Source organism: Gallinula chloropus, assembly GCF_964237585.1.
Source record: "Gallinula chloropus genome assembly, chromosome: 5".
NCBI classification, from domain to species: Eukaryota; Metazoa; Chordata; class Aves; order Gruiformes; family Rallidae; genus Gallinula; species Gallinula chloropus.
Window position 1 is genome coordinate 30,260,742 of NC_140090.1, and position 16,887 is coordinate 30,277,628.

General features: G+C 38.6%; 1 protein-coding gene across 1 annotated transcript; it reads right to left on the reverse strand.

Annotated features, from left to right (window-relative positions):
- Window positions 1-1,928: 1,928 nt before the first annotated feature.
- On the reverse strand, window positions 1,929-13,799 carry TMEM237 (transmembrane protein 237; the record flags this gene model as incomplete). The annotated part of the gene is made up of 13 exons (XM_084264560.1): window positions 1,929-1,996; window positions 3,889-4,010; window positions 5,238-5,331; window positions 5,836-5,909; window positions 6,894-7,085; window positions 8,070-8,193; window positions 8,395-8,555; window positions 9,361-9,475; window positions 9,840-9,950; window positions 11,495-11,551; window positions 12,070-12,080; window positions 12,985-13,016; window positions 13,782-13,799. The coding sequence occupies 13 exons, from the start codon at window positions 13,797-13,799 to the stop codon at window positions 1,929-1,931; spliced, it is 1,179 nt and encodes a 392-aa protein (XP_084120686.1).
- Between the last annotated feature and the right edge of the window lie 3,088 nt (window positions 13,800-16,887).

A 16,887-nucleotide genomic window follows, 5' to 3' on the forward strand; every position in this document is an offset into this window, starting at 1 on the left:
CATGCAAAGATGACAGAAATGTCAAAGAGAAGCCACTATTTATCTCATGTTCAGGATCTCAACAGTTCTGTAAATTAAACACATGACATCTAGAGAAAGCGTGGTGGCAACCTATGTGGGAACACTTGGTGTCTCAGCCCCTACCTTCTACAGCCAAATCATGACAGGAATCTACAACACAACACTGTGGGCAAGTGGCACCCAGCATCTCTCCCTTTTAATGTACAATGAGGTGCCAGCCGTAATTTAGCTCTACAATTTTACAAAAATACATACAGAAGAGCCCTAACAATTTACAGAAAAGGTTAATAGCTCCTTCCCACAATGAACTGAATGCCCCAGAATCAACAGCTGCAGAATGTTAAATTAACCTGGTAGAACTCTTCCCCCTGCCCCCAAGATTACCACAGCATTTTAAAATGTTGTGAACACTGGATTTTCTAATTGCTTACATTTGCTGGAGAGGCGTAACAGAACTAAAGTCCTCAATGGGGCAGTAGCCTCAGTTACTTATGTTCCCATCCTTCTTTTAAAGCAAATAAGGTAACACCATAGAAAGCTACTGGCTCTTTTAACATCCCCCTTCATGTCTTTTATCTGGCTATTAACTTCACTACTAGAAAGTACAGTAATTCTCCACAGATTTTTGACAACTGCACACCCTTTACAACCACATTTAGACACACACATTAAATAAAACAATAGAAAATCAACAAACAAAATCAAATAAAACAATAGCATATAAAATAACATATATGAACAGGCTTGGGGCTTTAGGTGATATTTTCTTGAGAAATGCATTTCCAACTAGCTCTTGTTTATACTCACTAAGGAAATTGGTTCATCCTGCAATACATCTGTACTTACATCTGCAATGCTTTCATTTTGCCCCTTTAATATAAAAAATAAAGAATTTTGGCTTATCATCATCAAAACCCACCAACTGCTACTATTACTACTACATCACTATCTAGAAGGTGGGTGGCTACAGAGTCCTTGTTTTGTTTCAGTAAGCATTTTCTTGTCGTTTTAGAAAGATGTTTCCTATTCTGTCATAACACAAACCAACAAACAACCTTTTGGGGGAAATCAATCTCCATCAAAATAGTAGGAACATTTTTAACATATGTGAAATCCAAGTTTCTTTTGAAAGAGCAGTGAATAACACTATCGCTCTTGCCATAAAAGAGAACTGTTGAGAAATTACAGGACATATATATATGGCAGCCCAAACCCACCCTGCTTGACTAAAAGATCTATTTAGGTATTCATTAGCTGACCAAACTGTTGCAAAATGAATACTTCTGTTTCTTGCGTCTATATGAACCTGAAAGAACTTTTAATCATCAAGATCTTTGTCCAGATTAAGATGAAGAAAAATAGTGTTCTCTTCTAAGGATTAAACAAAGTCCCTGACAATCCAATCCTTTATTCTAGCGAATACTTTTTATAACAACTAAACCCAGATTACTTTATGCTTACTAACTTTGTGGTTTTACTTAACTCATTGTTACAATCTTCCTTAGACGATTTGCTTCATAAGATTCGTTTTAATCTCCAGATAGTATTTAGCCAAATCAGGTGAGCCAACTGCTATCAGCATTAGTAACAAAAACAGGTTGTTGAAGACTGTAGAGCAATCAAAAAAGCACTGAATACCTGATCTGCTAGTTTCTTTGGCTATATAGGTAGCAATGTTTACAAAACCACCTTGACTTTATGCACTAGAAAGAATCTACTTTGTACAATAAAAAGCAAAAGTATAAAAGTTTTCAATCACATTTGGAAATTGTAGCATAGATAAAAAGAACAAATATATACAATATAAAAATACATTTTTCTTTATGAAAGTTATCATACATGGCTATAATACATATCATGTTGAGTCATCAGTCACAGGTACAATATTTGCAGATGTTTATTTCACACTATGGCTGGACTCTGGGTATGATATCTCCCTGGGGAAATTCCTCGATTTCAGCATGAAACATCAGTTCTAAAAGAGAAAGAATATTTAAACAAATTTTTAAAAAAAAGTTTCACGTGAATACTATTTCCTTATTCCTGAAAAGTGTCCTGGCATTCCCCCAAGCCTCCTGCTTTTCTTCCCAATCATGGTATCAACAACTCAGCAGTGGCAAGGGCCTCCACTGTCCTTAGAAAACTATTGTTGCCTCCAAAAATTACCACAATTAGTGATGATGGTAGCAGCTGATCATATGCAGTATCATTCTGCATTCAGCCTGGACACTGAAATAGAAGTCTACTTTAGACAGAGGGGTTGTAGTTTTGAGTGTGTCAGACTCGAAAAGGAAGATTTCTGTTTAGAGTCTCGTTCATTTATGGATATACCTGCTCTGTGTATCACAGCGTAAGTTAGCAACAGTAGAACCTGGGATAGGAAGAATCATGAATGATATTACAGCTAGCTGTCACCATGGCAGCTAAGGATAGGAGACAGCCTAAGGTGATCAGTGAAGGGCTCATTGTGGACAAATTTGGCTAGGCACACGAAGCAGCTGATAAGGTAGTTCTCATGGAGCTTAGTGCTGCTAAGGATAGAGTTTTCTCATATTGGAGTTCCCTTGCATGTCTGTATTGCACCCTCAGCGTAGGGGGGTGTACTTTCTGTCTTGCTGACAGCACATTCAGCATATAAACCAGGCTGGTTGTTAACAACTTGTCAACATTGTAAATTTACACAACCCATGCCTGCAACAATGTGGTTTATCCACTCATGTTTGAGACTCCCCATGTTTTTGTTACTTCATCCTAGCAAACTAAACTTTCCTTACTATTTGGGATAAGTCCTAACAGAATTTCTCTCTTGAAAAAAAAATTCTAATCTTAACAGGTACATGTAAATATCAAAAAGCTCATCAAAACTTGAGTTAAATCCTGCCACTGGCTTCCTACAATAAGTCTTTTTTTATTTGAAAAGTGGGGTTTAAATTTGATTAAACACATAGTCTAATTTTTACTGTCAAAGATCGTAAATGTTGCCACCTAGGTTGTTCTTATGTATTCTTATTCTTATTCCTATGTTATTAGAAATAAGCTGAGTAACTGGGGCTAGCTGAAATACAGAAATCTGTATATTAAAATTCTGAAGTAATCTGAAGAAGCATGTTGAATCATCAGCTTCCCAAACACACATCTATGCTTCAACTCATGATGCTCTTTAGATACCTGTTGACTTGTAAGTTGAAACTTAATGTACAGCATAGCTTCAAGTCACAGGCTGCATGCACCTGATAGGAAAGCCAAATTATGGTATGCTTTTTGGATCCTAGTTAGAACAACAAAAAGAAGGAAGCCTACTCTCTAACAAAGCTTCTAAGAAAATGGGATGACTTGCTTGCTCCCTCCTTCAGTCTGGATGAACCTAAGCAATGCTGGTTTGAAGTCCTGTTCTGCAAACACAAATGTGAGTTTTCAATGCTTTGGGAGTTCCCAGAACTACAGTAATATTCTATTGAAAATAATACCGAACTCAGAAGGCATGCTGCATTTGCAAAAGGAACATTAATAACACTGGGGAATTTTCCAAAACACAAGCAGAATAACTAAATTTCGAATAATCAAAATACTGTTAAAGTAAAAATTATTGTTCCCTCCAATGAAGGGGAGACACACACACTCATGTTTCAAAATACATGTTGCTTCAGCCAGCACAAACAAGGCTTTGCCTTCCTTTTTAAATTGTTGGGTTTTTTCCTTTATAAAACCAAACACAGACACCAGCATCTTTGAAGTACTTGCTTTGGAAAGCTGTTAGATTGTTTTTTATCAACCACAAAATTTCTCAGGACTAGCCTTGAACACTAAATGCAAAGCACAGCAGATAAAAGCCTGACAAACAACATTTTGCCTATTAATATGTCCTACCTTCACTGTGGTCTAACTCTGGTCGGTACGACAAGAAGATCCAACTTGTCCCCACTAGAATAGACACTACCAGATTCACCACAATCCATGGCTGAACAATTTCTTCTTCTGTACCTGCCGTCCTGGGAAAAACACGTCAACCCACCAGTCAGAAGTTCACTGGTACATACAGGTTACACTAATAATTTCAACAGAGTATTATAAAAACAAGCTTGCTAAGCCAGATGTGAAAACAGCTATTTGCACCATCCTGATGGTCTTGTATTGCAAATGCCTAGGGAAGAGAGAGACTACCGAAGACAGAGACTCAGCTAAGAAACCCCATTATCTTACAATGTTCACTTGCAGATTTCAACAGCAAAATTCTTGACCAAAAGGCAGAAAATAAAAATCAAAATGCACAGTCAAATTTTACTGTGGAGAAAGACCATGGACATTGTCATCAGTTGATCTTATTTTTAAGCACCTCCATATGAGGCAGCAAGAGAAGTGAACAGCAAGGCAGTGAAGTCTTTCTGGTAACCAATGCAAGGACTTGTGTAGAAATGCTGTGGGATGGATGAGATTAAGGCTTTAAGAAGGTAATGATTTAAGTTATCTGACATTTTTCTTACTGTTACAACAGCAGCAGGGTGTGGTTTTGTTACTAGAATCTAGGCTTTTAAATAAACAACAGCCATTTATAGATGCCCTGAAAAAAGAAGGAAAAAATACTTAACTGCCCAAACCAGCAAATTTTCATGCAAATGCTTTTGTTCTCTTGGTCTATTTTAAAAACTTGTGCTACTAGAGTTTAAGTCCATTCCATATTTACTTCAGAAAGTAACAGGTTTTGGATGGGATGTCCTAGCATGAAGTAATGCTTCAAGTTCAATGCCAGCTGTGTCTGCTAAGCCATTGCATCCCATGGCAGACATACCAATTTTTTGCAATACCATGACATAAATATATTGGACAAATTAGATTATCTCCTTCAAAAACAGTATTGATTCTCTACAGGACTTTTGGTGTCTGTTGAACGCAAAGGTGTTACCTCAGTAGGGTCCCATTCAACAAAATTGATTCTTAGAGTTCCTGCCAGATGACATTTTCAGCATTATTCCAGCAGGCTTTTGTTGAGATATAATGGATTTGCAACCAGCATGACCAAATCCATCCTTGAATTTTCATTTTTCAGTGAAATTATCTTTGATACTTTCAGGACAAGCAGAGACAAAGGCAGGTTTAGCAATTAAATCCTTCATTAATACTTTCTCATGTATGTTATATAGCCTTTTCAATCCACCGGTTTGACTGAGGTTCCTAAGTGAGCTATGTTATAATTTACAGAAGCGATACAAGTTTCCTACCAGATACTGTCATTTTCTGAAGGTGGCGTGTAGAGGTTAATTCTGTCACATGTCATCTGCTGGCTTAAGGATAAGATCAGAGCAGCAAAGTACACTGGAAAAAAATTAATTAGCAGTGTCAGATATAAACCTCCAATACACTGTCTCATCATGTCATGGTAATTATCACTAAATTTTCTTTCCTTTCATCCCACTACCTCCAATGATAGTCTCCTTTAATTCATTATCTCTTCCTCAGCATTCCCTTGACCAAAAAAAAACCTGGATTCTGCACTTCTGTTATCCACCAGCTACATCAAAAGAGGCATCTTGTGATTCTGTTTTTTGCTACACCTGTGTTCTGTATTCAGAGGTGGGAAAAGAACTCTCTCAATAATAGTTCTAATAATTAGTTCCCACTAATGCTACTATTGCACATGCTTTAAAAAACATGTAGCAAAGTGTTCATAGCCTTTGAATGCTATTTTCAACTACTAAGCCAGTCACTTATCCTAAAGCAGGAAATAAACAGGGAAGAAGGCTTCACTGAAAATGGTATGTAGTAATTTTCCATTTAACACTTTTCTGGACAACTTCCTGTTTGCTTCACAATACTTACAGAAGGAGGCTACTGCTGCTGGGTCTAGGGTAAGAAAGCCCCTGAGTGCAACTGATGCTTTTGCCAAATCGATTCTGGTAACAACAACAACAACAACAAAAATAAGAGTCATTAACACAGCCCAGTAAGATAATAAAACTGTTCCTCTAACAATACTCTATTGTTCTTTTACTTTTGCAAGATATATTCTTCTGCCTCTGTTACACTGCCATAATTCATAACTGTATCCTATACACGGTAATGGTCCTCACTATAGCAAATCTAAGAAAGACTGAAACTAAGGAGGATGTTCCATGAAGTTGTTGCTTTCACACTGCAGTCTTTTCTAGAACAGGGAGCATGTGGAGAGATCTGTCCCCTCTATAATCCTTACCATTCATTTTAGTATCCACACCACCAGCCAATTTAAGCTAATGTAACAGCTCACATAATTGCTCCTGTACTGGTGTAAGCTAAGAGTAACTTGGGCCTCCTCCCTGCCACCACTATGTGAAAGGTCACAATTTGTTCCAGAGCACTGACTCTCCCCCTGGCTTATCATGTTATCATGGAAACCACCTGTAACTAAAAGAAACATCTGTGAATGTACACTGTTTATGGTCTTTTTTGCTCCTCTTTCCTACTCTTAAGCTGTAATGCAGAAACACATCTGCAGGATGGGTTTCCAGGTAAGCCAGGAAAACTGTATATGCAGCTATGCTGCAAACCTAACTGGGGAATGGATTCACATGAGAAGTAACCTGATAGAAACATTAGTTGTTCTCCATCCTTTTCCCCCCAGCAAAAAAATAAACCCAGACAGGTCAGCTTTTCCCTCTGGTTCACCTCATGATCACACAACCACCAGCACATTGAAGCAAGGCTACAGACAATGGACAGAAATGAGTAACAAAGGTCTGAATGCACACCATTAACATATGTAGCCAGCCATGTGTAAAATCATGCTTTAAGTATATTACATTAAATCATCAACAGCAGAGCAAAATGTGCCATAGCAATGTGAAACAAACAGGCTGCACACAAATTATATATACCTTTCAAATGCAAACATATTTTACCTGTCAAAGGCTGAAACTGTACTGATAGAGAGCAACAAATAGAACAGACTTTGAGCTGGGTATGCCAGTGTCTTATACTGCTCAAGCAGTTTAGAAACTGTGGAAAGCTGATTTCCTGCCAAAATGTAGATAACAACAATGTTCCATACAGCATACCCAGCAAGGAAGCCATGGGCAAAGAGGCCAATCACCCTGAATGGAGAAAAGAACATCAGACAAGTTTAACATCTTGAATTAGTGATTAATTACAAATAGAAAAGGCCATGAATCCATCTGTTTAACCCTGCTGCCACAACAGGATCCCAAAAAATTTAACAGATTGTTTCTGAGGCCTTTTTTTGATCTAGTTTTAAAAATTCTAAGCAACGGGACCTCTGCTTTCTTCCTTGACAGACTGCACTAGAGCCTGAGCACTTTAACAAAGAAAACAAAGATGTTTTGCCTGATCCTATCACTTCATTAATGCTACAGGAATCAATACTTTGACTCCATGCATGTAGCTTCCCACAACCACTTACACAATGCTCTTAAACTTGTCCTTGAGGCAGTCTTTGCATTATTTTCCTTGCTAAGAAGAAAACGTAGGCTTCTAGATAAAATACACCGGAGAAGAAAACAGCTGTCATCTTCCCATTCTGTATCACAACATAGCCACATATTTTAAAAAATAATAATTTTTTGCTATGGTGTGCAAGCTTACACCCCCTTCCAATTTCACTCATCACTCTTTTTGACCAACCAGGACTTGTGTCTGAGAACTATCTGAATTCGGGTATTTTTATTCTGGTCGTATAGCTAATGGATATATCTCACTTTGTAATGCACTCTTTCTGTAGGTTTCTAGTATTTTTGTTAACAGATCAATCTCTTGGTATTCAGATCTTGTCGGAATCTTTGCAATATGGCTTAGTTATTAATTTCATAAGTTGCATTTCACATGTATTGTCTACACTAGACATAGATAATCTTGATAACAAATTATAATAAGAGCTAGAGGACTGAGAAACTTTATACCTGTTGCATCCTGAACCGCCATTTATTAGGAATAGCCAAAAGAAATAAAGATATATTACAATGATAATGAAAAGGTGCTAACTTCCAGGGAGAAGAAAACAAAACAAAGCAAAAACCAACCCTGATTTCTGCTAATTTGCATCAAAACATTTATCTTTTCACCTGAAACTTCGGTGCACAGAGAGGGCAACATCTCTGGTAGTCCATGAAGCCTTCACATCCATAAGTACATTGATATTTTCAGTGGTTTTTATCAATTCTGCACGGTCAGCTGCCTGAAAACGCCCTAAAGGAATGAGGTAGCACAGGAACACTAACATTCACTGCTGGAAAATTATCATGCATATTTATTTTCAAATAATTTTTGTTCTGGAAAACTTTTCTAATTTAAAAAAAAATTGTCTCAATATTTGGATTTTAAATACAATAATGCTTCCTTTAATCGCAAGAATGTCCTTAAATTACTTAAATCACAAGATGTACTTACGATTTTTTTCAACAAACACTTTGCTAACAGGCTGGCTAATTCCAGTGGGAGCAGCAAACACAGGCTGCTGATCTGGGCTCTTTCTGTTTTCATCTTCAATAATGTCTTCCTCCTCCACTTCCAGCTCATTGGAACAGTGCATTTCGGCTGGCCGAGGTTTCCTACTGGCACAGAACATGCAATGGGGCAGAAAAAGAGGAAATAAAATGTAAAACCTGAAGACTCCTATTAGCATTTAACATTTCTAACTTGACTCATAAGATCCAATCACAGAATCACAGAATGACAGAATTGTAGGGGTTGGAAGGGACTTCGAGAGATCATTGGGTCCAACCTCCCTGCCAGAGCAGGAAATGACCTGTATAATATTACCTCCATCTATAATTTTAAGGACTAAAGTTATCATGGAGTTAGTTAGCTAATCATTGATTTGTGTGGGGTTCTTTCTATTTAAATACCTTCCTGTGTCAAAACAGCAAGGTGGGAAGAAATACGTATTAAGAGATTAACAATTAGAAAAATATATAAACTGTGTATAAGGCCAAGAAAATAGATGGTTTTGGTAGAAAGGCAACTGAAATTATGTAAAGGCATAGTTCTTAGAGAAAAGGTAAATAAAAAGGGTGAGAAAACAGTTAAGTTTCTCATAAAATTTAGAAAAAACCTAGTACAAGTGACAGAAAGCAGTTAAACATTCTATTTTTTTCATGTATGTGATTGAAATATTAGTCTTCTGTAAACATATTCAGTACTGTAACACATCCAGGTATACATAAAACAAACAAATGAGGGAAGTTAAAACTTAACCCTGGAAAGAAATGCACCCATACTATTTATTGCTCAGGCTGAAAAGTATCCTGGGCTTCAAGATGTTACTTTTTTGTAATGCGGCAATGTAAAATACTAGTCAGCTACATTCACTATCACAGTTATTCCAAATTATGAGCTATACTAGTTTTGTCTCACTTTGTTCTTTTTCTCTGTTTGCGGACCACTGTTTCTTCAGCTTCAGGGACATCCATGCCATTTCCATTCTGAAATAGGGATGCAACATTTTGCTGGGTAAAAGAGGTCTCAGAATCTGAAGATTTAAAATAAAACACGTGGAAGTTTCATAGCTTTCATAAAAATGGAAATACATTCACTAAGATACATATAAACATAACAGCAAGAAAGTGATGATCATCTAAGCTTTGAATGATATTAAGGATCTATTTTATTACTTCCTAAACTATATTGCCATTATTTTTGAGGCTTTGTATCCTATGGAATCTGAATTCTGAAACTGAAACTCTAAGCCACCGTTCACTCAGAGAATATTTTCAACTGTTGTATGTACAAAAGCACATGAAATGTTTTAAGCCAAAACACAAGCTGACCAATCATATTTCTGAGTTTCCATGTTTTATTCATTGTTCTTTCCAATCTACAATTATTTCACATACCAGTAGGTACTTTCTTCTTCTTGCGTTTCCTCTGAGGGACATCATGAGGTTCAGGAGTGAGGGGCTCACTGCTTTCAGACTGCCGTCGAACTGCTGCTTGTACAATACCATCTAAAACACAGATTAAAAGATCCAGCAACTTTAATTCAGAGCTACTGAGAAACAGACAAGAAAAAGCTGCCTTTTCTGACATTGTGTAGAACATCTATATTTGCCCAGTTTACAGCTGAGATGAAAATGTATTAGCTAGGAAATAAAAGAGGAAACAAATGTGATAGATAAGAAAGAATATATGTGATAGCTGACGACCGTCCTTTCACCCTCACTGTTTCATGCCCAGGAGGAAATTTAAGTAATGGCACAAACCCCATCTGAGCACACAGCAGAGCACTGACTGAAAGAAATCTACTCCAAGGAAAGAACTTTATTTTTCCTTTCTACATGCAGAGATTCTAATGCAAGGGACAAGAAAAAAGTTATGAGCTCGTTACAAGCTGATTCATACAGATACATGCTAAGGAAATAGCGTCATATCAAAGGGAAATTTAAATGCTAAACCTACACCATAAGAATAAAGGAGTAGAAAAATCCAGCACTGAAGGACGTTTACTCCAGTCTGAGAGATAAATTACTACGCTTTGGAGGAACTACATTTCCGCAAGAAATTAACATGAATTCATCAAGTATTCTAGCAGCAGTAGCATCTATTTGCATGATCAGACATAAAATGACAAAGTTACTTCTCCAGGTTACATCACACATGCCTTTATTATAGCTCTTTCAAGTATCGCAGTTTTTATGGTAACAACTGAATCTATCTTCAAGGACACTTCAAGGACAGGGTTTCCCACCTATTATGAAGCTTTGCTTTGCTAAAAGTAAGGCCAAAGCCAAGGCATACTTTGAACCATCATACAAGCTCGCTAAAAAGACCAGCAAACAAAACTTGATCCTTGGGAAACCCTGCTAGCAACAGCTCTACTCATTGCATTTGAAGGTCTTTCAGTAGGCCTCGATTTTAAGCAAATGAAAGAGTTTTACTCATCAAACCACCACGTGCTTTATCAAAATAGATCAGACTTTTAATCTTGCTTTAAAAGATGTTTGTTCTCCAGATCCAATTCTTGTGAAAATAGAGTTCTAGTGCTAGTCATATATTAGGCTCTTAGCTCTTGAATGATAATGGAATTACTAACTTGTGACTTTATTTGGCCAAGGACTGAAATCGAGCCAATTTATTAAATGAGTTTTATCTTCGTTCATTCAAAAATTCAAGTACTGAACACATTCAACCTAACAAGCAGTTTACAGCTGGAAGTGACTGTTTGATGAAGTACCTAAACATTTTAAAAAGGAAAAAGCAACAGGAATAAAGAAACTTTTACAGTTGAGTATCAAGATATGCTATGCTAGCAGTACCACGAAATGAATCTAGGGAGAAAGAGCAGAGGACGGAAAATTAGCATTACAGACGTGGTCTAAAATGAAACCACCTTGGGGAAAGAGTGCAGTCGTTCAATATAAAATAAATTAGCTGGGAACGCGACTCAAAAGTAGAGTACAAGACTGAAAGCCCTGTTATCTGTCAGGAGCTTGGCTACAGTACAGGTCTCACCCAGGATTACAAACAGTTTTCAGTCTTGGCAAAATCTTACCTAATGGAGTCTTTCCTTTGGGCTTCCTTTTTTTGGGACGACTGAGCGGAATTTCATCTGCAGGACATAAACCAGAAAGAAGTAAAGGTGCACAGCATGGAGAAACCTTTTCTTTTAACAACCACTCTATTGCTAGTTAAGATAGGGATTCCTTTTTACAAGTGAAGCCATCCTTCACCTTTTTCAGGGAAGATGACAGCCAAGAGCAGGAGGAATATAGAAGACAGCAGGATAACAGGATAAGAAATCTGTCTTAAGTGCAACAGAGGTTAAGTATGCACATGCACGTGTGTTAAGTAAAAAACTGTAATACTGTGAATAATGTCCTGAAAAATAAACTTCTTGTTTAAAGCACAGTGACAGTTACCTTGATTCAGTATGGAAATAGCATACAGTAGAGAGAACAAAGCTAAACAGCAGACACTTCTTGCAATGACAGCACAGGTGTCCATGCAGTTTAAATAATCAGCCTGCATTTAGGAAAAGTGTAAGGCTCTACCTTTGAAGAGAGGAGGAAGTGACACCAAAAGGAACTACTAATGTTTATAATTCTCTTTCATGTCTGAATAACTTACCTTGATTTCCACTTCACATTTAAGGAGGAATGGCGTAGAAAAGCAATTTAAAAGGAACAAAGATGAGAAGAAAGTTAATATTGAAGCAATTACAATTCACAACAGTGAAATTCACACTACTGCTTTTGTGATTAATTTCCTTATATTTACTCCTAGTTCTCTTTATGAGCATTTGTGTACAGGAGAGCTAAGAGTACAAAGCAATCGTCAAGACTCAACACTGTTCATGACTGTGCAGTTTCTTGATTGGCTAGCTGTGGATCCGATTAAAAGCTTTAATCACCTGGCTAATTAAAACTTGTTTTAGTGCCTGATACATAACAAACCAACAAAAGTTATGAAACATCTGAGCGCATACATTGCTAAAAAAAGACACTGTATGTCATCAATCACGTACATCACATTTGCTTTTAGGTACTTCGAAAGAATTCTGAAGTACCCTATCAGAAAAAACATAATTGCTTTTCCTTCCATACTGAAGAAAAAAAAAAAGTAAAAATATTTCCTTACACTATGTCAAACTAATAGCTACTTATACCCCTATTCAAGAATGTCTCATTTACTTTCAGAAATTCCTGTTCTGAAGGATCTGTGATTCAAATAAATTGAAGAACATCAAACAAAACAGAGAGGGAAGTAAGAAGAGATTGAAAAACAGCACATCAATAAAACTAAAGTAGACATTAATAAAACTAAAGTAGCTATTTGAAACTCTTTAAAAAGTTAATCTCTCAGGGTATTAAAACATTATACAGTAAAATATCTCAACCTCTGTAAAACTTTTTAGAAGTTCTGAGACAAAAAGCAAGAAAAGCAATTGTTTTTAAAACCATTATGACTACCCAGATTTTTATTAAACTCACTTCTTATAATAACTTTTAACACTGAGGTACAAAATGATGCCACAGAATTTACCTTGGCACAGGAGGGAGAGCACGAGGCGGGCACTGGAAGATGAGAGACAAAAGTCAACTTCTGTCAGTGTGAAATCACCTCTCAGAAAACAGCTATTTCCTGATACGGTCAGAACACACAGTGTTTTGCTTTGTATACCTCTTAAATAACTAGAGACTCTTGATAGAGATGTTACATAAAATTAATACATACATTAAGACACAGCAAGTATGCTTTTACTAGTGTTCTGATGGGCCGTGCATTAGGGACTTGTACCTCACAGCCGCATGCAAAGTGCAGCTTGCATTTCAACTTTACTTGAATAATTTTCACTCTTCCTGTAAGGTACTGCTTTCATTGAAAAAATTGTCATTCATTCTGTTTAAATATCAAAATGCAGTAATTTATGCATTCAGTATACTTGCACAACATACAACATGAGCAGAATATTTTCTATTAATGAAGTTGTAAACACAGAATAATAGTAAAAGCAATACAAGGACATAATTTTTTATGAAAAAGCGTTTTAAACATGACAAAATATTTTCATATAACTTTGTTAACAGGAGATACTTATTTTTAGGTATTTTTAGTTGCATTTGACTTGCTGGTAAATATTTTCAATCTGAAACTGAGCTCTTTCTTCTCTTACATAGAAAAAGGAAGGTAGTTACTTAACTTTCAGGTTTTGTATTATACAATCACACTGAAATAGTATATATATATGAATAAATATTTCCCATCTTCCAAAAATTCAGTTGATAACAGAAATAAAAAAGGCTGTAAGACTGGTAAGACTCAAGGCTCCACAAACTTACCACTTGTTTCTTTCCCATATCATTTGAAGCTGTTCCCCGAAAGAGGCATTGTGAACTGGTCTATGCTCCCTTATGCTGAACCTCATCTAATTCTGAACTAAAAATAAGCTTCTAGCAGCCAGGATTAGCTGGACATGAACCTTCCTGCCCCTGGGTTAGGACCCAGTACTACCCCCATTTAAAACAACATTTTTGCTCTGTGGCGGTAAATTTTCTTTGCACTGAAAACCCCTTAACTCCACGTGCTGGTACAGATTCCAGAGAGCAAGTTTTACTTAGGTTTGTTTACCCAAAGCAAATGAGATACCTCCTGTGAAGAAGGGTTTGCAGGATTAGGCCTCAAATCTCTCCCTTGGATTTTGGCCATACAGAAGACTGACAGAATGTGCCATTTACAACAGGTAGAGAGCAGCACATCCTGCAAACCAGTCAGGATCAGTCACACCATAAAGGTGTACAAAAAAGGAGAAAAAGAATTGATGAAGGTCAGAGCTCATCACTTACTATTTTCTACGTTCTTGGGGGGAGTAATTATTCAGTATTTAGTATAGTTGTGGGGAGCTTTTTAAAACTAAAATTAAAAAAACCCCACCACCTAAAAAGGCCACCTCCAACTTTTATTCAACATTCACTGCCTGCGTAGTGCATTTATGTTCTGTAGTACCTCTGAAAAGAGTTAATTTCTGTATTGTCTATTCCTTGCAGCAAAGGGCATCACATGCAAGGAGGCGCTACCAAATGCTCATCTGTATGAAAGTCCTCAACTCTGCCATGCAAATACCAGCTTTACTGTATTAGTTTCCAGTTTCTTAGCCTGTAGAAATTCACTCAAAGCTCCATAGAAAGGGTGAGTTTAGGCACAGGTTTCCAGGGACATTTTCACTGACAGAAGAACTACTGAGTGCTAACATAGCCGTAGTGTCCCTGAAGCCAAGAGACTCTCACATGTAGGTCCCTAGTGAAAGCCTGTGTTTGCAAACATAAGCCAGGCCACAGGACGGTGGGACACACCAGGGAACTCGGGGAAGAAAAAACAAACTACACAACTCCCTGGCAGTCCATTCAGGGATGCAGAGCAGGAAATGCCTTCACTCCTAAGCACAGAGCATGAAACAGCAACAAGTGGGTGAGCTAAGCTGCCAGCACCCCTCAGAGGTGGTACCAAAGGGGGCCCGTTAAAGCTTAGCATGTTTCCCCTCCCCGCCTTTTTTTTTTTTGGATGAAAATATGAAAACAATGATAAAATACTTGCTTGCGCCCCCAGCAAAAGACGAGCAGAAACGTGCGACCCAGCGGCCGGCTACATCCCACCTCCCGCGGGTAGCAACAGGGCGGCAACCGCCGCCTCCCCCGCGGAGCAGGGATGTAGGAGCCACGCTTCCAGGGCGCTCCGCTCCCGCGTCGTGCTTCAGCTCCATCTCCCTGACAGCAACTGCTTCCGCCAACAGCCCCGGTACAACTCTTCAGCAACAGCTCTCAGGGTGGTCCAAGCTCCCACCGCCGGTGCTCACAGCCAGGCACACGGGGCTTGCATCCCCCGCAGGACCGGCGCTGCTGCAGCTACCAGCACTTTGCCACCCTGCCTCCCAGTCCCCGCCCGGCTCCTTCCAGCGGACAGAGGACACCCCACCCGCCACGGCCTCTCCGAGCCCTCACCCCGCCGAGGCCCTCCCGCCGCGCCGCCATGCCGCCCCCGCCACCACGCCGGTCTGCCGGGTGCCGCGGGGAGGAGCCGCTGCTCGCTTCCGCCCCGCACCGGGGCTGCGGGGGCGCGGCAGGCCGAGGCTGCGGCCCTCCCAGCGGCGGGGAGGCACGGCCTGTCTGTCACCGGATTCAAGTCCTCTCCGGCGGCTCTTTCAGCAGAGCAAGCCCATGCCGGCAAGGCAATGCGGGGTAGTGCGGAAACAAAGCTTCAAAGCTTCTAGCCTCCTTTAGCTGGTAGCCACGGATACAAATTGCAAATTGAAACTATACACAGTAAAGGGAAACGGGAAAAAATTGTTACAGCAGAAATTGACATGAAGCAAATGCAGCTCTAATGAGAGCATCTTTCTTTTCTAATAGTGAAAGTGTGTCTGCCTGTAACCAAACACATGAAAAATAGGCAAGGAAGGGTGGACAGATGCTGGACTAAGCAGCATAAGGGGGGAAACTGGTGCCAGTCTCATCTACCATGTGTCCTTAGCCCACACTAGTGACATGTCTGGACTCTCTTTTCTCCAGCTTTACCTCTGAACAAGGAATACTAAGCCTGGCTCCCAAACAAGCAGGCGTAGGGGCAGCTGCAGTATTTGGCTTTGAATGACCTTTTTCTAGAATGTTTAAATTGCTTTTGTTGATTTTCCTCCAACAGAAAAATTATTTGTGTTCTTCAGGGTCAAGACAGCTGCCATCTGAGATGACATGTTTGCAACAAACACTGTACCATGTGATGAAGAGAGCATGCTACCCTAGAGCAAACCACTAGGAAAAGGGACGTCTGACTTTATTTCTCCTCTTTGGTAAGTTGTTCTGGCAGCTGTTCTGCCAGCTTTTACTCACTTGAGCTGATGGAACAAAAGAAAAAATATGCTACATGTATTATAAAGATAACTGGTTTCTAGAGACATTTTTATTGTTGCACCACCACTCTGCACCTATCTTAAAAAGTAAAAAGGACAAACAGCATGCCAGTACCTTCATAAATAATACTATTTGCACAAAGATAGCATGCTCTGGACTGAACATTGACTGAATATAGTTTGTCATTAAGGCATCCAGACAGTAGAGGTATCACAGTACCAGCCTGACCATTGTAAAAAAAAGGAAAGGACTTTTCTGCAACTATGTACAATTAAATTATTTAGAAACATGCAACAAAATAGATTTTTCTTTATTCTTGTAATTTGAGTGCTCACAGTATTTCCGCTTTTTTTTTTTGTACAAAAGTGGCTGCAACTGTAACATAAAAAGCTGAAGAGCTACACAGAACATAGTATATCTCCTGCAGCAGCTTCTTTCCTAATCCTCTTCCAAATCCCTCACATACAAAGATAAATTCTTGCAATCCTGACATTAGGATTATTCTTTGAAGTAAAACATAAGCTGTAATCTTTCTGAAGCTGCC